Genomic DNA, 26,082 nt, shown 5'->3' with positions numbered 1-26,082 from the left:
CTGCCTGCCTACTATGTCTCTTGTGCCCTCCTTCCTCCAGCACCGCACTCCACCATCTCTGTGCATCTAGAGCAGAGTGAATACATACCGTATTTTTTTTAAAAAAAAAAAAACAAAAAAAACAAACGTCAAATCGCTCGGTTATGGTAACAAACCAGGCAGCACAGCAGCCCTCTGATTCCCGGGCCGCGGCGGGGATGGGGCTCTGGGCTCCCGCCGCCCGACAGCCCCAGCAGCCTCCAGCCGCCGCATGCTGGGCTAAAATTTAAAGCTGGGCTCCCCGGGGCGGGCAGCAACCAGCCCAGCCCCCGCCTCGCTGGGCTCTTAAAGATTTAGGGGCTGGGGCTCCCGCCAGAGCCAGAGCAGAGAGCCCTGCGGCTGTGGCGGGGCTGGATTTTTCTGGGCTCCCTCTCCCCTCGGGGGGGGAGTCTTAATACGTAGTATAGGCCAAAACCTATGTTTTAACTGTAAAATTAGGGGGTCGTCTTATACGCCCAGTCGCCTTATACGCCGGAAAATACAGTATGCACCAGCAGCAGACACAATTTTCCTACGCTCTGGGTCCTAGTGGCCCCCACACAGACTGGCACATGAAGCAGCCACCTCAGTTTGCCCCATGGTAAGGCCAGCCCTGTAACACAACACCACCCAGGAGTTCTGGCCCAGTCTTGCTTCGCTCATGAGCTACGGAGCGCAACACAAGGTACCACACTTGCTGCTGGCTGCAGGAGTTTTGTGCACAGGCAGAGTCCTAGATACAAGCACAAAATGATCTTGCAGTTTAAGTGGCAGCAGCTTCCACCTAAGCCTGTTAGCACAGCCAGAGGTAGCAATCACTGTTCAACCCCTGGGCAAACAGAGTGAAGCATATAACAAGGCTTCTCTCTCTAGCCACTCAGATCATCCCAGATTGTATTACATGAGGAAAGAAGGGGAGAATGACAAAAGGGGTGAGCTCTGGGGAGTACAGCACCATTGCCTGGTTGCATTTTGACTTCATTTGCAAAATGAAAATAAAACCTACCATTAAATTAAAATTGTAACATTTTATCACCAGGTCCATGAATTATCAAGGCACTGGAGTTTGTGCGTGCAGGCTTTTTTTTTTTTTGTTCTTGGCATTTTGGTGGAGCGAGATAAGAGTAAAAAACAACAGAGCTGCTCAGAGAGTGAAAAAGGGAGATAGATAACGCAGATACCAACTCCTACACAAAACAGTCCTGGCTTTATCGCTGCTTTTTATCACAGTTCCTTTAAAAAAAAAAAAAAAAGAAGAAAAACAGCCCAACTGGAATGGGGCAGCACATTAAAAATGAACTTTATACTGTTTGCTCTTTAGTTTTATATTTAGATGAAGCAAACTTAGATTTTCAGTCGATACTTTCCCAGCGCAAGAAGCTGAAAGTTTGGAAGCCAGAGGCTCCCCCTCCTCATTTGCACCAAAAAGCAGGTGGCCTAAATATAGATTTAAGAACCTAAGAGTGACTTGATTTTCAAACGGTACCAAGCGTGCGCAGTGCCCTGCTGGCTTTTTGAGGATTTGTACATTCTGCACTGGCACGAGGGGGCGGGGGGGAGGAGACAGGGCGGGGACCACACAGTTCTAGGTGCCCAATTATGGGTTTAAGAGCCTAACTTTAGGCAACCAAGTTCAAGAAAGTTTGGGTCTTTATTATCTGTTGGCCAGGGATGACAGCATGCCTCGTCACTGCTCTAAAAATGTGGCACTGTAAGAGATGAGCCGCTCCAGTCCTGCAGACTGAAACAGCACTTGCCACCATGAAGTCAACGGAACTACTTGCAGTAGCTACCATGAAATTCAAGTAACAAGCTACCAGGACGTCCAGGTAACAAGCATTACAATCTGTAGTAAGTGCGGGCAGGGTGGGATCCCCAGAAATGTCAGGGGATGCAGAGTGGAATATGAGTCAGACAAAATAGGACCCAGATCCAAGCCATGTGTTTTTATGCACAACAGAATCTAGCAGACTATGTTCTGCAGAACCCAGCATCCCTTCAAGCTCACTCACCTACCTCGCAGCTTTGCATAAAAGCAGCAGTTTGCTGACTCTGTGCCCCACTTGCTGCCTTAACTCGCCCCAGCGTTGATGAGACTCAGCTACAGGCCAAAGGAAGAAGCAGCTCTAGGACATTTTGGCAGTGAGAAGAAAGGATGATCCACAAGCCTAGGACTTGGGAGGCCTGGTTTCAATTCCCTGCTCTCATGGGACCTTGGGCAAGTCACTTAGGCTCTCTGTGGGGTCAGTTCCCACATACATACAATGGGGATCACAGCACTGCCCAGCCCCCTAGAGGCGCAGAGAAGATAAATACAGTAAAGATTGTAAGCCACTAAAACCCTACAATGATTGGTGCCATGTAAGTACCCAAGCTGGAAGGTGAGCTTGGTTCCTGACAGTGCAGTGAATGCAGCCAATGGTGGCGGTACAAATTAAAAACCAAGATTACCACTCAGAGGTGCGGAAGGAACATTAGCGAGGAAAATGAAAGGTTACAACTGACAGATATCCAGCCCCATCTTTGGCTCAAAATAGAGTCCAGACCTTCACCTGGGTTACCACGGGCATTCGCTCTTGGCACTCAGCGTTCCAAGCGCACTGTTGTTTGTGATCTCCGTGTGAAAGCTGGAAACACATTTCTTGGTTAGGCATCGCAGGGCTGCTAGCTTCAGGCAGGTTGCGTACAACAGTGCATTAGCGAGCTACTGGGACTTCACTGTGAAAGCGAAGATGGAACAGGTTTGATCAGAGAGATTTTACAGACAGACGTGAGCAGAAAGGGGAGGTAAATTTTCGGCTGACCTGCCACATCCATATATCCGTAAGCAGTGCTCCCTGCTGGGAAGTGAATAACTAGGGCCCTACCAAATTCACAGTCATGAAAAAAGCATCACAAACCGTGAAATCTGGTCTCCCCGTGAAATCTGGCTATTGTAGGGGGTCGTGAGATTGCCACACTTACTTCTACACTGCTGCTGGTGGCTGCGCTGCCTTCAGAGCTGGGCGGCCGGAGAGCAGCAGCTGCTGGCTGGGAGCCCAGCTCTGAAAGCAGAGCTGCTGCCAGCAGCAGCACAGACGTAAGGCTGGCAGGGCATGGTATTGCCACCTTTATGGCTGCGCTGCCACCACCAGCAGCTTCCTGCAGCTGGGGGAGTTTCCTGGAGGTGGGAGCATGGAGCTCCGTGTACAGTAGGAGCCCTTGGCTGGGGTGCTCCCAGCCCTGCCCCAAGCCAAGTACTCAGGGGCTAAAGGAGCCTTAGGCTGGCTGTGTGTGTAGGGGGTGACCACGGTGCTCCCCCTGACTACGGCATCCTGGCTGATTGCTCACCTGTAAGGTTGGCCCTGCCCCCCACCCCAAAAGTGAAAACCCACCCCATGCCATGCCACCCTCACTTCGGCGCTGCAGCAGTGCAAAAGTAAGGGTGGCAATACCACAACTCCCCCATACAATAGCCTTGCAATCCCCCCTCCCCCAACTCCTATTTGGGTCAGGACCCCCATGGTTTCAGTATCATGAAACTTCAGATTTCAATATCTGAAACCATGAAATTTACAATTTTAAAAATCCTATGGCCATGAAATTGACCAAAATGGACTGTGAATTTGGTAAGGGCCTATTCCTAACATATACACTGCCGTGGCAGATGCCACTGTAGAGTGGTGTGATGCAAACAATACAAACCCTGACTGCATTAACAAATCAGTCAAGCTCATAAGACACTTGCTGAGATAATACTCCCTCAGGGGGAGGCAGAGTATTTTTCCTGCAGTGGCTTTTGCTGGGATCAGACTGCATCATCCTCAAGGCTTGAAAGGAAAAGTTTTCTTTCAGTGGGACACAGAGCCCTTGAAAGGTGGGGCAGGATGATCCCGTGCTTGGACTGGAATGGGACTCAGGAAAAATGTTTTCTAATTCCACCTCTGCCCCAGATCTGCCATGTGATCCCGGGCAAATCACTTCATCTCGCTGTACCTGTTTCATCTCCTACACTTTGTCTGCTCAGACTACAGCCTGGTCAATACTACATAGTTAGGTTAACACAAGGTAGCTCACGTGGACCTATCTATGAAAAAGCGTCTACACTTCAATGTCGCTCGCACCGACGTAACTGTCCTGCTACACCGACTGAATAACTCCACCTCCACCAGTGGCGTAGAGTCACAGTCAAGGCAGTTAGGTCGATGCACCGTCAGTATAGATGCTGCATTGCTTACGCTGACTGCTACTGGCTTTGAGGAGCCTTCCCACGATGCCCTACGCTAACAGTACAATTGATACAAGCGCTCCTGGGGAGGACGCACACTGCTGACACGAGGGGTGAAGCGTAGACACGCACAAGCAAAGGAACCGCTGCAGAGGCTGTCTGCGGATGTAAGTTAGGTCAACTCAATTTTGTAGTGTAGACATGGCCTAAGCCCTTTGAGGCAGGGAGTGTCTCTCACTAGGCGTCTCTCACCCAGCAAATGGGGCCCTGATCTCAGTCAGGGTCTCTAGCACTATTCTACGACAAATAAACAACAAGAGAGCCAGTCACTTCATAACAAAGTGGGTAAGAGAGGAATTGATGATACATTAATACTTGGCATTTGTAAACCCACTTTCATATGAAAGTCTCAGAGCCTTCAGCAGCCACTAACAGACTAAGCCTCGACCCTTCCAGGAGGCTGGTATTAATTGTTAGCTGCGTTTTACAAATCAGGAAACTCAGACAGAGTAGCAAGCTGCCCAGGATCACACAGGGCGTCAGCGTCAAAAGCAGTGCTAGGATCAAGGCCTCTCGGCTCTAACCACTACACCATGCTGTGACTTGGGAATAGGCAGGAAGTTAAAAAGCCATCATTACAGGAATGGGGTTTTTTAACCTAAATGTGCCCAGTCCAGTTCAGTTCTCCACCAAGCACCTTTGCATCAGTGTTATGACCTGCAGCCACAGAACCATGAGCTGTGATCCCAAGGGAGCTTAGAAGCTAAGCAGGGTTGGCTTGATGCAGACCTACATGGGAGACCCAGAAGGAAAGCCCAAGGTGCAGCAGGAAGTACTGATGGAGGTTCAGAATGGGTCACCATCTCCCGAGTCTACGTTTTTTATACCCACGTAATGCTTCATCCGCAGACTGCAATGTGCTTTGCAAGAGGTCTGTCTCTGAATAGGGATATGCCATACAGACACTGAGGGGTTAAGGGATTTTCCCCCAAGGTCATAGTGAAACAACAGCTTCCACTCAGGTGTCCTGTCCCTGGGTCACCAACGCCCCACCGTGTGCAGTCCCCTTCTGCATCTACTGGTGGCTTTGGTGTCGGATGACACCTAAAACACAGGCTTTCCAATTCGTTATCACTGGCGATCCCATGACAATTCCTAACCCTCCGCCACCCCGGAGTGGTAGCCCCAATGTTCTAGACTAATTCCAGTTCGGATATTTCACTTGGATACTGTGTTTTCCACTTCCTGTCCAGCAGCACTGCCGGGCACATCTTAAACACGGAACATAGAGGAAGATCCTGCTGAGAAGCCCCAGAGCCAGCCATAGACAAAGACTCCCTGTGAATCCTATGCCCATTCCCTGCAGGCAAGTTCCCTTCCGCCCTTGGAAGGAGAAGGGGATGACACAGTTTAGCAGCGAGCTGGGGGAAGCGCTTTCTGCCACAGCGCCTGACGTCAGATCCCAGGATGAAAGCTAGATGGCTACAGAAGTAGGTTTGATTGCCACTGGGTAAAAGGGCAGGGATTCAGCTGGCAAATCAACTTATTCTTCTTATGAGCTTCTCCCTGCTTGACAGCTCCTCTTCCCGCCCCACCCCCTGCGCCAAAAAGAAAATCTCTTTACAAAGGCAACCCCCCCGATGGGGAATCTTGATGGGTCAGAGACTACACTGAAATTGGGGCGGAGGAGAGAATCAGAAAGCTTTGAAATCTTCAAAGCTCCGGCTTGACAAATCCCTGCTGGAAATGGCCTAGATTCATCAGAGTCATGGGGAATATCTATATTACACACCCATTGCATAGGCACTATTCACGCAGTGTTGCTTACACAAGCAGGCCACCGGGTCAGGTTACTGACCAACAGACAATGCCCTTACAGTATAAAAATGCAGCAGCAACGGCCTGAAACATCAGAGCTGACAATGGGGCTAACGCTGTGGTTTGGATCTTGACCGTAGGATGTTTTGATAAGGCCGGGATAAGCAAGGCACCTCTTCCTGCACCCACATCTGTCCTAGCATGGGTCACGACTGGGGAGGCTTCCGAACGGGAGTTGTGGTGTCAGGGCAGAGAGAATTATTTGTGCTGGCTACCGGCACTTAGTGTGTTGCTTGGTTTTAAGTGGCTCCTGACCCCAGGTGCCATAGCTAAGGCATATTCAAGTTACAATTCAATATACAGAGTGTGGCCTGCCTGGGCTGCATGGCAAATAGAGCCCGGGATATGAATGGTTCCCTTGTTTGGTTGGAGAATGATCAGCCCCTGGCTTCCCATCTCACCCACGCAAAACTGGCACCTGGAGCTCGTCTTTCCCCGCAATAAAAGGTGCCAACTAGTGTCCGCTTTACCCTCCCTTCACAGCACTAGGGTTTCAATGGCAGCGGAATCTAAACACGAATGCAAATCTTTGCTGGGCGGGATGCATTCTAGCAGGAAACCCCCTATTCCGGAAGGGCTGGAGCTTGCCACAGCAGAAAACATGGGGCACAGCGAAAGAGAGAAAAAATAAAAATGGACTGAACGGTTCTCTGCCCCCCCCGCACTCCCTTCCCTACCTTCTTTTTGAAAAACATAATTTATCTGTGTATTATCAAGAAATCCAGACACTTTAATCAGTGAGCTATGAAGTCAGTATTTCCATTCTTATCTAGTGGAGGAGTGGAAATGGAGAGCAGATAGGCAGCTCCCAGCCGATCCGTGGTGGGGAATGTTAATGGGAGAAGAGGGAGAGCTATTGGCTACTGAGCGCCGGCTATCTCCACCATTATCAAGCCGTTATCAATTCAACCATCGCAGCGCAGTAATGGGGCCAGTTCAACTTTCCGCATTATCATAGGAGCTGAAACCTGCATGAGAGGCCTCAGCTGGGAGACAGAAAAGTGAGTAAGCGGCTGAACTCCACATTTTAAAAGCAAAGGCGGGGGGAGGAGGCTGGGGGGAGGGAAGAAAAAGCCAGATGAATCAATTCAAAAGCAGGAGAATTAAAGAGGAGCAGGTTGAAAGGCTACGGGCAGAACAGACCATGTAAACTGGGCAAGGAAGCCAAGCCCAGGTGAGCAAGACAGGATTGTGTGTGTTTGGTTTCTGGAAGGAGAGATCTGAAAGACTCCATCTGAAGTCCACCCTGGTCAGACAGCGAATAACTCGTGCAAGGCAGCTTGTGCGGAGGTGCCTAACCAAGTGGCAGGCCCTCGGCACGTGGCAGCGTCACACAGGCAGGAAGCTTCTTTCCAGTGGGCCTACGAGGCAGCCCTCCCGAGCCCTGCCCAACATCAGGGCCCAAGATCTGCTGACCAGCGTTAGACCGTGGGGCAGAGACCACTTCAGTGTTGCCTGTTTGCACGGCCCCTAACGCGATGGAGCAGGGCTGCTATAAAGCGGATCAGAGTTACAACCCGAAGAGTAGAAGGGAATTAGGGCGACCAGACAGCAAGTGTGAAAAATCGGGATGGGGGTGGGGGAGTAATAGGAGCCTGTATAAGAAAAAGACCCAAAAATCGGGACTGTCCCTATAAAATGGGGACATCTGGTCACCCTAAAGGGAATTGCAGCTGAAGGAGAAAGGAATAGGGCACGGAAGGATGGGAGAGGTCACCAAATGAGAGTGGCTGTTCTCACTGGCCCCTGCAGGGAGGGAAGTGGTCAGGTTGGGAACCTGGGACAGAGAGAAGTAAGAGTAGACCAGGACAGGTGTAAGTGTAGGCGGGCCTGACTTCCTCAGAGGTTCCTATGAAAACTGACTTCTGCAAACATTTGTAAAGGGGTGGGACAGAAAGAGAGAGAAGTGTGAATTCATTCGAGGTGCACATGTCACCAGAGGCCTTCTTGGCTCAATGGGCGACTCAATCGCACCCGCCATGGGAAACGCACATCCACGCCGTGAGCTTGAGGTGTCGCTGGGAATCCGTGCATGCCAGCTGTGACGGTACACTCACCGAAACCGCACACACAAGTGACAACACTGCGTGTGCGCGCCGGGCCACCTCTCCAACCGGATTCTTGCACTGGCCCCTGTCAGCACCTCTCCTCTCCAGTGAAAATTTAAGGTCTCTGCGTCGGTGAAAGATGCCAGATTTACAACCCTTCTCTGTTTACCCATTAGACAAGCACAGCAGGAGCTTCCTTCCGCCAGGCCCCAACGGCGTGTCTCAACTTCGACCTCCTCTGGGATGAGGCGGGGAGTTCAGCCCCTGAGACTCAGCCAATCCTATATCCCCCAGTTGATGTTGAACTGGGTCCCCTGTTAGCAGCTTCAGCTGTGGTTGGCAGAATTACAAGAGGAACATGTACGTCCACTGGGAACTGAACCAAGACCAAATCCACCGCATACAGGCCCACTGGCCAGCCATCAGAACCAAACATGCACTGCCAGGCGCTGGCGGAAGAGAGATTTGAAGATCCAAAACCATGCAGAAAAGCCGCCTTTATTTCATTCATTTAGAATTAACCCTCTTCCCCCCCGCTACTGAATGGGTTTAAGTCATACACACTCGTTCTAGGTGGGGCAAGGCAGGAGCGAACCCAAATCACACCAAGGGGTTTATTAGACAGACTGGCATTTTCCGCCAAAGTGCAAACCGACAAGAACCAGGAAAATAGTGACTGGATGGGGAGAGACGTGGCTGACAGGAGGGCTTGGAAGTGGGGCCCGGGGAGTTTGATTAAATAGGTAGTTGAGGACAGAAGAGTATCAGAGAGTCTGTGCAAGCCACTTTCAGTGGGGTTAGCCAGCAGAGTCCTTTCTACTGCTGGTTAAGGGCTTCCTGCAGCGAGCTGCTGAGCCCAATGCTACCACAGCCAGCAGCAGAGCTAAGGCCCTCGCACCATAAGGAAACATTGGGGTTTTTCCACCTGAGGGCAGAACTGGGCTGTAGGGAGCGCATCTGCCACCAGCTTCAGCTTACCATGGCACAGGCCACACCCTTCAGCACGCCGAGTTGCACGCCGCAGCACCAGCAGCGCGTCCGCAGGAGAGAGAGAGAGAGAGACACGCACGGAGAACCCGGTGCCGCATCCCAGAGAGGCGGCCCTCTCGCTCCGCTCAACAGGAGGACGGCCTGCAAACAAAACGCAGGGCTGCGTCTGCAGAGAGAATGTGAGCCCGAGGGAAGGACCCTGGAGATACAATTTAGGAAGTGCCACATCCCAGCATATTTTGCAGCCTCCACAGTGCACTGACACACACACAAATTCTCTGTAACCGATCTCTCTCAGAAGGGCAATAACTGACAACAGCCAAAGTCTTCCCTCCCCACTGTCCTACGCACCTGCCTACCTTTGAGCTGCACAGATCAGATCACATTTAGGTCACTTTTCATGGGGCTGGAAGCCAGAGTAGCTAGGATATTAGGTTTTAGATATTGAGGAGCCCTCTTAATCCATTCCCAGCACTCAGGAGTCGCTACTGGCATGGTAGCGTACCTACCACAAGGCATCAAGATGATCCAGGAAGCTGCCTGCTGACAGGGTTTCTCTACAGCCAAGTTCCCCGCAACTTGCAGTCTCAGCAAATCCATGGTTATAATAAATGAATAAAATAATAAAATAAATAATAATAATAATGTTAAATAACTCTTGCTGCCCATTGCTACCCTCAACATCATCACCGCTGTGGGGACAGATCTCTGAATTTCTTGCTCCAATAGCACATTCCCCTGCCACATGAGGTGAAGGAAAATCTCTATTTGCAGTACAGGGTCTATGACCCAGCTCTCATTCCAGCCAGTCATGAGCAGTGCTACATGTACGCGTTAGCCAGTTTGTTACAGCAATTTTGATTCATAACTCAAAACAATTCTCACTTTGGGGGAGGGGGCGAAGAGGGGGCCTTGTTTCTTTTTAATGAAAAAAAAAATCGATGGGCTGGCCATGCGAGATTAAAAAAATATAATGTATCAGATTAACAAATTAGAGAAACACATTTCCTTTCTACACTGTTGAATGGGAGATGTCACAGAAATATGCTGATGGGAGAGCGAGGAGATAATGAATTATTTTGGAGGAAAAAAGCAGTGAAGGCTGTTATCTGAAGTGATTCACATATACACTCCTTAACCCTATTCCAGCCCAAGGTCAACAGTTACATTCCTTTCAGCATTTCATCCCTTCCAAAAAAACATGTTGCTACAGGAACAACGAGGAGTCTTTACTGCTGCAGTGAGCCAAAGGCGGAACTTCATTACCACGGAAACACTTGAACTCAAGAGAAATACAAATCAGGAGGTCTGTCTTGTCAGTCTCCAGTGTTCAAATCATGAGTCAAGTACATTTGTTTTTAACATAGTGATAAACGTGGGGGTCTTTTTAAATTGCCTTTGAGTCTTGGAGTCTTCAGGTAACATCCAGGGCACACTTTCAAGCTTACCTCCGCCACCATAAGGGTGAGACACTTTTAAGCGAAAGCTACAAGGCTTCTATGATCACAGGATTCCAGGAGCTGGGGCTTCAAGATGACACACCAATTATCATGAGAGTTGGCAACACTGGTTCTGGAGTCAAGGTCTCCCACGCAGCCCGGTTAACTAAAACACCTCAACACAGAGGAAAGCTCTGGGAAAACAGCTCCAGGAACCCCAACACATCTTACAGTGTTTTTTTTGTTTTTTTTTTAAGTTTGATTTGGTTTTAAATCAAGTCAGTGAAGAAAACCCACAAAGGTTTCCCTACTAATGTTGTTTCCCCATTAAATTGCTGTTCTTCACTATCTATCCTGTTTGCTTCCTTTTTCAGTTCTCCCCTCATAGACAATTCAGACAGACTAGTCAGTTTCTAGTCAACTTCAGTTTCAAAGTCCGAGGCACTAGCCCCAAGGCTGTAATATTGGGCTCTCATTTTCCTCAGCAGCCAGCAGCTCCAGACGCCCCTTACGAGCTTTTTCTTCTCTCTCAGCAGCCTCTTTCTCCAGCTGGGCCAAGGCTGCTTCTCTTCCATTCCAATTTCTGCCAGTTTTTGCTCATGTTCAAACTGCAGGCTGTCCATCAGGGCTTGCAGTTTCCTTGCTTTAGCTGGCTGATGCTTTCTGGCTCATGGTTACTGATCTTTAACCAACCATACATGGCAGAAAACCTTTAAACAAAGCTTCCCAAAGGCCAAGATTTTCAGAAGCAACAAGTCACCTGTTGTACCCAATTTGTGATGCCTTACATGCCTAAATTTTCAACAGGTGGACAATTTTATATTTCATTTCGTAGCTTAAAAAAAACACCTACATTTGTAGCTTAAAAAAAACCACTTACATTTTAAGCCAAATTTGACCCAACAGTGCCTCATTCAACACATAGGAAAAGGAACAGCCTGATTCTTCCTGTCTGGTTAGTTAGCCAATTTAGTCCCATTTTTGAGGTTCGGGAAGCTTTATCCTTCCGGACTATCTGCAAGCCCCTCCCACTGCAGAAGGTTCATTGTAATCAGGAAACGAAGTTGTGATTAAATGAAGTTCTTGTTTGCAATCAGGAATCACATACACAAGCCGCGGGGGCTCTGTGAAACAGAGGCCGTCTGCCACCTGCGCGGACGCAGTCAGACTTGGATCAGATTTCCCTTGTCTCTTACTTATTTTAGCGTGTAGATTTTTGTCGAGCCGAGGTTCTGTGCGCTCAGGCATCAGGCTGGGGAGTTCTGGTCTGTTCCCGGCTCCGCCAGGAACTGCCTTCATGGGATGGGGCAAGCCACTCCCTCTCTCTGTTTCAAGTCCCTATGTGCAAAATGGGAATGATAATTCCTGACCTCACAGAGGTGTTCGGAGAATTAATCCATTCATGCCCTCTCTGCAGGGAGCAGGGATAGCCTGTATCATCAAGTTACCTTCTCCGCATAGGGTGACCAGATGGCAAATGTGAAACATCGGGACAGAGGGTGGGGGGGTAATCGGTGCCTATATAAGAAAAAGCCTCAAATAATGGGACAGTCCCAATAAAATCAGGACATCTGGTCACCCCTATCTCTGCATAATCAGAACTGCAACGTCCTGGGGGGAAATATCACTTTTTTCCACCTCCTGGCTGATCAGCTGGCAACTTGTGTAGGTGAGAGAAATCACGGCCTCGTCCAGCAATGTCAAGGGGCTTTGGATCTGGGGCAACAGAACCTTGAATTTTGGCCCGCAGTGGCCCTCCAGTTCATCCAGAGGGCAGCCTGCCACAGCTAAAGGGTTCTAACAACCCAGAGCGCAAGCTGACTATTGCTCATTGCCAATGGCTGGTGAGCTCAATGACAAGGGATTTCTCTTGATCTCTCAAGGGAGAAACAATGGACAAGCAACTATTACGACTGTGGGCATTTGGTTCAGAGGGAAACCACCACGGGCGTGTTTGTAGGTGCAAGTCCATAGCAGCTCTCCGTCTCCCAGCAAGCTGCTATCACTGTCGTACCACTAGGTCCCCTGCTTTAGATGCACGACAAGTGAGTGAGAAATTCTTTATGGGACGTGAAAGATACGGGGGGGGGGGGGAAGGTGAGAAAATACGAGAGGCCTCCTTCCTCCAGCCCTGGAGGTGGAAGGCTGCACAGTGAAATAGGGCGGAGCTAACGTATAGTCTGAGAACCCCTCTGGTGATCATCAGGAGAGATCAGACGTCAGACAAAAAAACTAATGCGAGCGCATCCTCCCCATGGGCCCTGGGAGCCGGCCAAAGCCAGATCCGCTGCTCTAACTCACCAAATGATATGACATGCCACCTCTCCGGTATCATCCCTGCAGAGCTCCTGCCACGGAACCAAAAAAGGACACGTGCTTTGGCATTCCATAAGACAGGTTCTGCCACCAGCACCGCACAGCCAAAGCCCTGTGTGAAGAAATGGGCTATGCCCAATTGCAGTCAGTTTCCTCCACTTTCAGTGTAACTAAGTAAACACCGGGTGGGCATAACAGAGGCACATTACTGATCTAACTGTGACGTTAAGACAGGAGGAGAGTCCAACAGCTGGTCTGCAATACTCCCGAGTTACTCTAGTGGCTTCTTAGGAAGAACTAAGCAGTTGCCAATTTTATTAATTTGTTCAAGCAGAGGAGAATATTTCCTCTTCGGACAGAAACATCCCGGACAGGCTGTACTAAGCACCACGAGTGGGGCAGTGCCTGGTGCCAATGGGAAAAAATTAGGGCTGTGATTAATTGCAGTTAACTCATGATCAATGCAAAAAAATTAATCACGATTAATCGCAGTTTCAATCGCACTGTTAAACAACAGAATACCAATTGAAATGTATTCAATATTTTTGGATGTTTTTCTACATTTTCAAATATATTAATTTCAATTAGAACAGAATACAAAGTGTACACTGCTCACTTTATATTATTTTTTATTACAAATATTTGCACTGTAAAAATGACAAAAAAGAAGCAGTGTTTTTCAATTCACTTCATACAAGTACTCTAGTGTCATCTCTTTATTGTAAAAGTGTAACTTACATAACTGCACTCAAAAACAAAACAATGCAAAACTTTTGAGCCCACAAGTCCACTCAGTCCTACTTCTTGTTCAGCCAATCGCTAAGACAAACTAGTTTGTTTACATTTATGGGAGATAATGCTGCCCACTTCTTATTTACAATATCACCAGAAAGTGAGAACAGGTATTTGCATGGGACTTTTGTAGCCAGCATTGCAAGGTATTTACATGCCATATATGCTAAACATTCATATGCTCCTTCATGCTTTGGCCACCATTCCAGAGGACATGCTTCCATGCTGATGACGCTCGTTAAAAATTAATGCATCAATTAAATTTGTGACTGAACTCCTTGGGGGAGAATTTTATGTCCCTCGCTCTGTTTTACCCACATTCTGCCAGATATTTCATGTTATAGCAGTCTTGGATGATGACTCAGCACATGTTGTTCATTTTAAGAACACTTATGCTGCAGATTTGACAAACATGCAAAGAAGGTACCAATGTGAGATTTCTAAAGATAGCTACAGCACTCGGCCCAAGGTTTAAGAATCTGAAGTGCCTTCCAAAATCTGAGAGGGACAAGGTGTGGAACATGCTTTCAGAAGTCTTAAAAGAGCAACACTCCGATGCAGAAACTACAGAACCTGAACCACCAAAAAAGAAAATCAACCTTCTTCTGGTGGCATCTGACTCCAATGATGAAAATGAACATGCGTCGATCCGCTCTGCTTTGGATCATTATTGAGCAGAACCCAGCATCAACATGGACATGTCCTCTGGAATGGTGGTTGAAGGGCCATATGAATCTTTAGCACACCTGGCATGTAAATATCTTGTGACCTCAGCTACAAAAGTGCCATGAGACCGCCTGTTCTCACTTTCAGGTGACCTTGTGAACAAGAAGCGGGCAGCATTATCTCCTGCAAATGTAAACAAACTTGTTTGTCTGAGTGATTGGCTGAACAAGAAGTAGGACTGAGTGGACTTGCAGGCTCTCAAGTTTTACATTGTTTTGTTTTTGAATGCAGTTATGTAACAGTAAACCTACATTTGTAAGTTACACTTTCATGATAAAGAGATGGCACTAGAGTACTTGGATGAAATGAATTAAAAAATACTGTAAAAAGCAGCAAAGAGTCCTGTGGCACCTTATAGGCTAACATTATCTGTTAGTCTATAAGGTGCCACAGGACTCTGTTGTTTTTTTACAGATCCAGACTAACACGGCTCCCCCTCTGATACTTGAAAAATACTGCTTCTTTTATCATTTTTACAGTGCAAATATTTGTAATAAAAAGTGAGCAGTGTACACTTTGTATTTTGTGTTGCAATTGAAATCAATATATTTGAAAATGTGGAAAACATCCAAAAATATTTAAATAAATGGTGTTCTATTATTGTTTAACTGCACAATTAATCATGACTAATTTTTTTAATCGCTTGACAGCCCTAGAAAAAAATCCATTCACAAAACGTGGCAGTGGAGCAATCCAGCGAGGATACTAGGGGGACACGTTCTGATGGATCAGTGTGATCTGTGGCACATGAGCTGTCGGAGATGGAAAGATACCGCCTGGCTAAAGGGGTTGATAATCGAGGCAGATGAACATCAGACACTCCAAGAAACTTGGAGGGAAGTGCTCCCTGTCATTGGTGGGTTTATTTTACAGCACTGAGAGGGTTCAAAGAGAAATCAAAGCCTCCTGATGCTGGATACTCTGCAATCTAAGGCTGGATTAGTGCCCCGCTTTTATAGATGGGGAAGGGATATGCAAAGAGACTATAGATTTGCTCATCACACAAGGAATCTGTGGCAGAACAGAGAATTTTGATCCAGACCCCACAAGTCCCAGTCCAGTGGCTTAACCACAAGGCCACCCTCCCTCATGCCTTTTCATATCACAAATGGGCAACAGCAGGTTACCAAGGGTGGCAAGTGCCTGCGGAAGAAACGAGGGGGGATTTGAGAGAAGAGCATGTGCGGGCACTTGACACTCTAGGATGCAGTGGGGATGCAGACAGAGGGGACAGCATGGAGACAGGGTGAGAAAAGCATGAGGTGGAACGGTTTCATCGGCAGGAAATAGCCACCAATGGTTTTCACAAGGACGATTCTTTTCTGGGGCAGATGGGTCGTAGCATTCAGGGTTCTGACAGGTGCCATCAATGGTACTGGGACTGGCTTGCTGCCATAGAAACGGCAGGGGAGTTGTGTAGTCAAGGACATGGCAATCCACTCCAGGCCTTCCTCCCCTTTAAACAGAGGTGAAAGTAAGCCGGTTTGGTCCGGTTCAGCGTACTGGCAAGAGCTGGTCCACCGTGCCGGACTCAACCGGCTTCCCCAGGCTGGCGATTTAAAGGGCCCGAGGCTCCCTGCAGCAGCCAGAGCCCAGGGCCCTTTAAATTGCCTCCCGAGTCCCGCTGCTGGAGCCCTGGGGTAGCGGCGGCAGGGCTCCGGCGGTGATTTAAAGGGCCCAGGGCTCTGCTGCAGTAGCCAGAGCCCCAGGCCCTTTAAATCGCCCGAGTGTCGGGGCTCCCAGCTGGTAGCTCCAGGGGTGATTTAAAGGCCCCGGGGATCCCAGCCGCAGCCCCGGGGCCTTTAAATCTTGTTTTAAGGGCCCCGCCTCTTCCGGTTGAGGCCATGCCCCTCCCAAGGACTCCAGCGTACTGGTAAGTCCTTTAACTTACTTTCACCCCTGCCTTTAAACCTCTTTTTACCACCCTCTTCCCAGGAGGCAACAAGGCCCGGGGGGAGATGCTGAAGGGATGATCTGCACTGAGATGCGCCAAGTTGCACATGGAGAGAAGAGTGATTAGATGGGCGATTTTAAAGTGCCCACGAGGGTGCTACAGGCCACATTACAGAGGCAGCCTCTGCTCTGCACACCAACAGTCCAAGTTTCAGGCACAAGGGGATGAAGGGTGGGCAGGCGGAACAGCTACGGGAGCTATGGAATTCCCTGTTCAGACACATGCAAGACAAAGCGGTTCTGCCACGTGCGTGGTCTTTACTAGAAGCTGGCAGGGGTGGGATTTTCCAGGCATGTGCATCGCCTAGTGCTGCTCCCACTGGAGCCAGCAGGGGCTTTCCTCTCTCTAGGAGCCGAGCGAGGCCAGCACTGAGGCTTTGGAAAAATCCCTCCCCACGTGCTATCGGCTCACTTCCTGCAGGGGCACAAAAGGGATTGAAACAAGAGGGGCGGGGCCGGCCTGAAAGGCGGCGGAGACCCACCTGTGGGAGCAGCCCATGAGGCTGGCATCACTGGGAAGCAGAGGCAGCTTAGAGCGATGCAACAACAGAGGGGTTCAGCTGGGTCTGAAGGGGAGAGCAAAGAGCGAACTTGGGTGCCGCAGGAGAAAGGGAGGCGGTGATTGCGGGACTGACAGGCTTAGGAGAACGTTTTCATGGCTGCATTGTGGACGGACTGGAGGGGACGGGGGTGCGATCTCAAGGGAAGGCACGGATTACAGGCACAGCGTGGCAGTCTAGTGGCAACAGCAGGGAGCCTGGGTTGCGTCAGCAATGGTGCCTCTAACTCGCTGTGTTCCAGATCAGACATCACACCACGGCCTACTCACCTTCCCCGGCAGCCATGAAGCACGTGGCACAAACAAAGCCCCCAGGTCCCGGGAGGAGAGGAGTTACAGGAGAGGGCAGAGTATTGCTGTTTCACAAGACAAGGGGCGAAGCACCTCCTGCACATGCCTCAGCTGGTACAGATCAGCTTCGCTTCACTGACTTCAGTGGTGCGATGCCGATTCACACCAGCCAAGGTCCCGGCCCAGAGTTATTTGATGGGGAGACAAAGAAAATAAGATGGGGGGGGGGGCTTCCGTTACCTAACAGTAATGAAAGAATTCACTGAGGACAGTTCTCACTTACGCCAGTGGCCATTTGCGTCATGTTTAGCATTTACGCTCAGTTACACATTATAAACTAAGTAACGCTACTTACATAATACCCAGCAGAGGGTCCCAGAATGCTTTGCAAGCATTCAGGAAGCCTCACAACAGCCTCCAGGGAGATTAGGTTTTATTTGCCCCATTTGTGAAAAGGGGAAAACGAGGCACAGAGGAGAAGCAATTTACCCAAGATCATAGAGTGAACCAGTGGCAGAGCTGGGGAAAGAACCCAGGTGTCCTCTGCATTAGTCCCCCAATGCCTCGCTAATTGGGGCCACCAGAATGGCTTAGAAGTGTAGAAGCGTCAGAGAAGCACAAGAACTGAACACACTAACTCAGACAGAAAACAAACAGACAGAGTAAGAGAGGCAGGCGGGAGGATCAAAAGCCATGGGGTTAAAGCAGTGGAACTAAAAATAGACTCCAGTCTGGCTACTATAACCATTACAAGCAGTTCGCTTCCATTTTCCAGAACTAGCTACAGTACATGTGAATGTGTTTACCGGGGAAGGCCGTCCTACAAATCCTTGCTCACAGGAGTAATCCTTACTAGTCTATGAGGAATCTTTCCTCATGCAAGTGAAGGACGACTGTCAGGGCTGAGTGTAAGAGCCCACTCCTGCTAGCTCCCAGTAATCACATCCACTTCAGCAGGGTAACTTGTCTGGGGCCACAGGGACCCTTATGAGTAATGCGGCCCGTATTCTCCATACGCCAATGCTCCCCCATCAAATGATAAACCCCACCAGATCACACCACTTTCCACCACTAATAGAGTTTGGGCCGGGGCACAATGCCCCAAGCTTTACTCACTGGGTCTGGCTCTTATTTGTATCCCACTGAAGTCAGTGGAGATACTTGCATCGTTCCTTACTTGCGTGAGGGTCTGCAGAATCAGGCTCATGAATTCTATGTAGGCCAACCAAATGAAACACACACACAGAACACTCAGCCCAGAACAGGCTCAGTCTAAACAACGTAGAGCACACTTGCTATCTGGCACCATCTCTTAGCAATTAAAGAATATCCACAAAAATATATATATGATTGTGCTGGATTTTTTTCCTTTTAACATTTTTGCTACACGTAGCGGAGCGGCCTGGGAGATAGCGATCAAAAAAAGAAAAAGTAAGTCAGCCTTCTTCAAACTCATGCAACATCTGTAACTGATAAAAGACACCAAAGAGAAATCTTCTAAATTAAACTTATTTTTTTCTACACAAGCACTCCATAAAATAAGTGTAAATGCAGGCCACCCTCCCCTTCCCTTGCCCTCCCCCCCCTCAGATAATTAAAAACCAGCCTTAATCATATTTGCAATGGAACAAATTGTTGGAGCCCTTTCGCCTCCTCTTTTCAGTGTTTGTTATTGTAGCGAATCCTGCTCCAGTCTGGTTGGTAGAGATAAGAGGCCCTTATCTCACTTGGCAATCTTTATCAGTATGGAGATCAGGCCCCAGAGCTTATCAGGAATTCAGATCTACTTAGCCCAGAGCAAACCAGAAAGGGAAAAAACAGGCAGGCCCATGCAAGGACTGTGAGAATTTTCACTTCAACTTAGTGTAAAAAAATTATAATAATAAAAAAAAACAAGACACACACAGCCACATCAGCAACATGAGATCAATCTCCTTGTTTATCAGTTTCCCTCATCTAAAAAGCCAGAACTGTAACTACATGAACACGCAGCTGCCAAAAGGTTCACTCATTTTATATATGTGCCCACACTCCCATGTTTGAAGTTAATAAATGTAACAGGCTATCTAGGTTTGAGATCAGCTCCCTGCCTCTTATCAGCCATTCACATCTATCTAACAGCAGAACAAAAGATATACAGAAAAGAAAGAGCAGGCAGCTGCATCTGAGCTTGCTGTATTTTCATAGCCTTTGATAAATACTGATGGCGGGGGAGGGAGGGAGAGAAATACAGCCTTCATCACTAATGGAATCAGATTAATTACCTGATCTGTTGCCACCCACCCCAAAATCTAGCAGTCACAGGCACAGAGAGAGGGCCAGCAACTCAAGCAGCACTCAGCAGAAGGATTCTCCGTAACATTAAATATATAATGCACAGGGCATTGTCATCAACTATCTGAACTAGCATCGGTTCCTAGTTACAATCAACTTTTTTAATGCCTTAACTCCACATGTCATCTAAGCATAAGCCAGGCCAAAACTACCGGGGGGAATAACGAAAGCAGACAGACATCGCTAGCGTCTTTCTCCAATGCCCCTTGTAGAGCAATTCTAACCGATGCTTCACAGGGTGCCTGCCACTAGCCACTTTTCCCAGAGTGTTATGCTGCCAGACAAGAGGCTGTAGCGTTTTGGCCCTTCCTGTCAACTCCGGACTGGCAGGCCAAGGACGCGGTTGTTCACATTGTAGGATTTAAGGAGCTTGTTAAATTAAAAAGCATTCAGCATTAAAACACACACAACAGTTGGTTAAATATAGTCCAGCATCTGATCTTTGTCTTATCACTTTTGGCAATCACATGCACTCCCCGAGATCTCCCTTCTGAGCTATCTGCATTTCACATCAAGCAGAAAAAAGCAGAACAGAGAAGCACAGAGGAAAAATAAAATAAGCAGATAAGAATCTGGGGGAGGTTTTAATGCTTCAGCTGAGACGATGTAAGTATAGACTTTATGGAAACGGGTCCCGTTTGCACATTATAGGAGTCTAGTTACCAGCCCCCTGATTCATGCATACTTGTCCCTCCTCTGGAGAGTGCAGTACAGGCAGCAGAAAGCCGCTCTCGCAGCACTAGACGTCTCTAATGACTGTTTTCATGTTGACACATACAGGAAGGGTTCCAAGCTTTCAGCTTTTAATCAGTTTTGGCCATCACCATCAGCCTGAGATCAGCCTCCCACTTTATCATTTCTTCATATCTCTGAAGAAAGCAGAAGAGGAAGGAGATAGAGCAGCCTTCAGTACAGCTAATGCATTCAGAACACTGCCCATCCTGGCAAACATCACAATCCATCTTAAGATCACCTTTTACTCCCTTATTAAGCAGAGTACGTCTTGCAGAGGTGACAAGAAAGGAGCTGAGAACAAATGCACAACAGTGGTTCACCGAGACCTAACAACTCACGCAGACAAACTGGATGGAAAGTTTAAAATAAAGTCTGGCAACAGATCTACGCTGGAGGACGAATTTGCATGCTATTAATATGTACCCTCCTCAGTGGAGTCTTGGCAGACCTGAAGGGCACTCACTTCCTGTCACAAACGAGTGTGGATCCCACATACTGAGATACTTATCAAGAAAAAGATCAGCATTGTTATTTCAGCAGCTGAGTGTTCAATGCAGAGATGCTGCCACTAGCTTCTATAGTCACATCAGCTAATTAAAATGGGATGGTTACACAGGAGCCCAGCCATTTGATTAATGCCACCAAGAAGGTGATATTTCTTGACCAGCAATGTTTGCAAAAAGAAAGCAACAGAAGTTGGATGAAACTTTTTTTTTTTTTTTTAAAGGCAGACAGAAGTTGAAAGTCACTATTTTTAACTTCCAGAGCTGTAAAGGTCTGGTTCAGCCTTATCAGCAGAATCACCCCCGGGCAGGCAAACAGGTAGATGCAACGCAGTATTGCAATTATTTCAAGAGAAAGATAAAGCAATATTATCACATGATGGCCAATTTTATCCCCAACATCTCTGCCTTATCACCAGTTTAGATCAGGAGAAAAGAAAAAAAGTCGCTAAACCTGTCAGTGGAAAAGTTCCAGCAGTTTATAGAATTTCCCAAGAATATGCAACAATAATCTCTTTCATCTTTGCCAGACCTGAAATCAGATTCTCCTTGGTTGATCAGTTTGGATCTCGGGAAGAATGATAATCCAGAGGCATTATCATCAGCCAGGGGAAACTTGGACAGAGCCAGAAATACAGAGCAACCCAATGGCAGTCTCTACCAGGCTTTTATCAGAACATTTATCAGTTCTCCCAAATCTTATTGTGGTTGCAGAACGAAGTGGGATGGACAGGGGCTCCCCACAGTAAAAGGGACGGGGGCGGGGGGAAATAACCAGGGCACATTTTGGTCACGAGGTTTGCAAAGGCATTTTTAAAAAGCAATATGCATAGCACAGTGAGCCGATCTGCGATAAGATGATCCCAGTTAAAGATCTCCAAATACTTTGCATCACATTTTTCAAAAGTCCCCCTCGATGAGGCTTTTTTAATGCAATGGATGTGAGTCAAACACAGATAAGATCACAATTTCAGGCCGTCCCGACAGAGCGATCTTATCAGGATGGGACTTGCTGAATGGAATATTTTAAAGCTTTATCTCAGCTCTGATCAGTGGCGGCTGTATCAGGCTGAAACATCTCTGTGGAAGGAGAGAGAGGGGAAGGAGAAAGGTGCGGGGGGGTGGCACTGAAAGAATATAAATAGGCAACCCGGACACAAACTTCTGTAACCATATGCAGAAATCCTGACCAGCCTAATTGGACCACACAGTGCCAGCAGCAAGCGCACACACACACACACCAGCTCTGCCCTCTGTGGATATTAGATTACAGGTCCCTGTGCAAACAGCCAGCCCTGCAGCACACCAACAGCACCCACGGGTGGGAGGCAAGATGTGATGTGGAGAATGCAGGACGCCCAGAGGAGCACACGAAAATGCACGGGAGGGGAGGGGAAGAAAGTGACAAAGACTAGACCGGAGCAGCTGCCTGCCAGACGCACTAGGGACCAGCCCCAGCGGAGCCGCCTCTCCTAAATTCGCCTCCTGACTGTCAGGGCTGTCGCCGCTCCGCTTGTTAGAGGCTTGGAAATCTCGTGGTTTAACGACCCCAAACACGGCCCCCGCCAGCTCTGCATGGGAGCAGGACAGGCTCCCTTTGCCCAGGGAAGTGAATCAGGGGCCCGGTCCGTGTAGGAGAGTCTGGACTGGCTGGAGGTGGGAAACAGACCGGCAGTGGGAAGAGAGATCCAGGGGCACTCGCAGCTGGGGCGGGGAAGGGCGACTCTGGGCTAGGATTCCCTTTGCAAGGGATTGGGAAGGATCCAGGTGTATTGACAGCTGGTGACTGGGGGGAGGGGCGACCCAGGGTCACTAACAGCTGGTGGCTGGGCGGGAGGGGAAGGGGCGACCCAGGGGGCACAAACTGGGGGCTCAGGCTCCCTCTCCCGGGGGCGGAGGGGGGGGAGTTTGGCACTCACGTTTGATCTGCCTGGGGTTGCTCTGTTTCCTCCTGGACATTGCTCGGCAGTCAGCGTGCCCGGTCCCTCCTCCGGCTGCTCGGACGGCGGCAGGTCGGTGGCAACGCGGGAGGGTGGCAGGCACCCGGCTCTCATGCCCGCCAGGCGCTCCCAGGGCTGGGGAGGGAGGGTTCGGAGCCCCGGCGCGGGGAGACGGGCCCCGGGCTCCCAGTTTGTGTCTCGGCACCGTCCCGCTGGCGGGGAGGGGGGAACCCGGGCTCCCACCGGCGGCCACTAGGGTCCTACTCGGGGTTTTCTCAATGGAACCTGAAATGTATCAAACCCGCTGAACGTTCCATTCGGGGCGGGGCTTTCCCCGGCCGCTCGGAACGGCGGCCGCCCATAGGCCGCCGCCCTCCCGCTGGGCACGCCCACCGGATGGGGTGGACGCGCTGTGGCGGGGTGGGCGGGCTCTGAGGCGAGGCGAAGCGGGAGTCCTGGAGCCGGAGCGGAGGGGATGCGGCAGGGGAGCAGAGCCGGAGAAACGCGGGGAGCAAATGGGGCAATTTGACCCGGGCCCTGCAGGGGCCCCCACAAGAATATAATATTATATAGAATTGTATTTTTTTTATGAAAGCCCCCCCCCAAATTGCTTTGCCCCAGGCGCCCTGAATCCTCTGGGTGGCCCTGGGGCCCCCGGGCGATCTGCTGGGGAGTCTGAGCCATGGGAGAAAGTGGGCTGGGTGCCTAGGCTAGGAAGCCGCAGGTGCCCCGAGGATGGGAGTCTAGGGCATTTCGGGGTGTCCCCCCCATCAGTGATAGTGGAGTTTAACAGCAAGGGTGAAATAATCTGTGATGCCTGAACTAATTGGCACCACCATACACAAAAGAATAAATGACACCCCCCCATCTTGTTATAACCCTTGTCCTCTCGCCCTGTCCCCTTCCCTTGCTCATCATCCTCCCTCATCTAATACTTGGATTGTCAACTCTTTGCAGTAAGTCCTATGGCCCAGATTCCATCTAAATCAATGGGAGATGGGTGTAAATAGCTTCTGGGTTCTGGGCCTACGTCTGTCTGGAACCTCCAACCAATGCTGGTACTTTGGGGCTAACTTTTCAGCCGTGGTTACAATCACAAAAATTGGGCGGTTGAGTTACTAGGAGCAGTTAATGTTCAAGGAGGCCAGAACATTTGTGGAGGCAAAGGTAAACCACGCCAGCCAAATTCTGCTCCGTTACACTTGTGCAATCTTACTGAAACCAGTGGGGTTCCACAGATGGGGAGGCTGGACTTGGCCCACTGTTCAGCTGCAAGCTCCTTAAATCCCTCCGATTTTTGACAATCTTATTTTCTCTCGCTAAACATTTTGCTTTAGAAGCAGAAAGCTGCCAGGGCTGCAATGCCGCGGGAGCCCCGAATTCTCACCAGTGGTGCTGCTTTCTGACATTGCCAAGGACGAGTTTGCCAAGAGTTTGTTCTCCATCTGTCCCGCCTTTTGCAGACTGCATCGTTTTTGTCTCAGATCAGTTGTTTATCTGCCATTGTTCAGAATTCAGTTATACCATCCAAGCCTTCAGGGCTGTGAACTACTGTAGGCTTGTCTGTGCCTCTCCCACAGATTTATCCGTGCAATAGCCGTGGGAGGTAAGGAAGCACTATGGCTTTCATTGTACACGTGGGAAACTGAGGCATGGCAAGACACCGTGACTTGTTTAAAGTCACGCAGTGAGTCAGTGGCAGAGGTGGGAACAGAACACAAGAATTCTGGCTCCCAGGCCCTGATCAAACCACTCGATCAAGTGAGGTTTTAGCCCGGCAAATAGGAAACTCTTTTTTCTATAACTCACTTTAGCTTTAGAAAAGGAAAGGTTAAAAAAACCTGGGTATGTTTAGTCTTGAGAAAAGAAGACTGAGGGCAGACCCTCAAAAGAGACTTCAAATATATTACGGGCTGTTCTAAGGAGGGCTGTGATCAATTGTTCACATGTCCACTGAGGGCAGGACAAGAAGTAATGGGTTTAATTGCAGCAAGAGAGATTTAGGTTAGATTTAGGACAAACTTTCTAACTATAAAGATAGTTACGCTGTGGAACAGGCTTCCAAAGGAGGCTGTGGAATCCCCTCATTGGAGGATTTTAAGAACAGGTGGGACAAACATCCATCAGGGATGATCTAGGTTTACTTGGTCCTGCCTCAGCGTCAGGGGCTGGACTTGATGACTTCTCGAGGCCCCTACCAGCCTGATATTTCTGTGATTCTATGAAACAAACCTCCCCAAAGCCCTAAGTATACGTACAATACAATTTAAAACCACATTTAAAAAAAATTCAGTCCAGCCACTGCCTACATCCCCTATCCTTTTCTGATTATTCCCATAACCAGTAATTACCCTTTTCAGTTTACTGTATCTCTCTGCAAACGACCCCAAATACACCAAGAGGTTGAAAAATAAAATTCTGTTGTACAGGGAATAAACATCAGGGTCTGCTCATTGTGTGAGCCTTCTGTTGCAACAGGATGCACAAGGGGAAAGTGACCAATTACCTCCTAAAACACATAGCAAAGTAACTGCAGGCTGAGCCCAGATGTTCATTTGTTCCCAGAGCTCAGGTGCCAGTGCTGTCCGGAAATAGCTGTGAGCTGGGTTAGAGAGCATTCTGGGTAACGGGCATGAGCACCCCGTGCATCCCATTTTCCTGTGAAATTCCTGTCCCTGGCATTGCTGCTTGCAAGCAGCCTTTGAACTGGAGTCAAATTCAGTATATTCAACAGACATCCTTCGAGGGCCTTTTGGGAGTCATCACGTCAATCATCAGTGAGGTTGGCTCCTGGCTTTTGGGGTATATATGGTACAGCTATGCACGCAATGGTAATCTTGCGAGCAGATGACAGGGTTTGTGGATTCCTGGCATTATCGGAGAGGTACTGAAAGACTGTAGTCACTGCTATCTCCAGTCCAGCATGCAAATGCTCAGCACGGCAAGACTTGCTGACATTGATCAACGCTCTTCTTTTTTTTTTTTTAAGGGTTTTTAATTAACATCCTGTTTCAATAATGAGTTTTAAGCACCACATGATTCCAGGAAAGAGGTCAAGCTTGCCGTGAGGATGTCAAAATAAATTAAGTTAGGAATTAGGAAGAGTTCCAAGGGGCGGCGGGAGATCTTGCTGTGGAAAATGGTTCACTGCCACTGCAGTTGTCAATTCCGCTACCAAATTGGTAGGGGCCAGTCACCCTAAGCAGCCTGGGTAGCACATAGTGTTTGTCTATATTATTCTGCACATTTCAGTTCAGTTTCTTGTCTTGCTGGTTGTAGGTTCCCATTAAACTGCAGGGCTGATAGATCTCCTTCCAGTTCAGGCAGGCGCTGTGGTCTCGATCCTGCCACAA

General features: G+C 48.9%; 1 protein-coding gene across 2 annotated transcripts in view; it reads right to left on the bottom strand.

Annotated features, from left to right (window-relative positions):
* ZFPM1 (zinc finger protein, FOG family member 1) overlaps nt 1-23,076 on the bottom strand; it is a 124,745-nt gene extending 101,669 nt beyond the window's left edge. The window contains exon 1 of one of the 2 annotated variants that reach the window (XM_039503780.1): nt 22,709-23,076. In XM_039503780.1, coding sequence (XP_039359714.1) covers nt 22,709-22,843 — 135 coding nt within the window. In that variant the 5' untranslated portion in view covers nt 22,844-23,076. The remainder of the gene's footprint in view (nt 1-22,708) is intronic. The other variant, XM_039503779.1, reaches the window with a different exon arrangement.
* Nucleotides 23,077-26,082: the final 3,006 nt, after the last annotated feature.

Source organism: Mauremys reevesii, linkage group 16, assembly GCF_016161935.1.
Source record: "Mauremys reevesii isolate NIE-2019 linkage group 16, ASM1616193v1, whole genome shotgun sequence".
NCBI classification, from domain to species: domain Eukaryota; kingdom Metazoa; phylum Chordata; order Testudines; family Geoemydidae; genus Mauremys; species Mauremys reevesii.
Note: the sequence above shows the minus strand (reverse complement) of the source record. Positions and strands in the feature narration are given on the sequence as shown.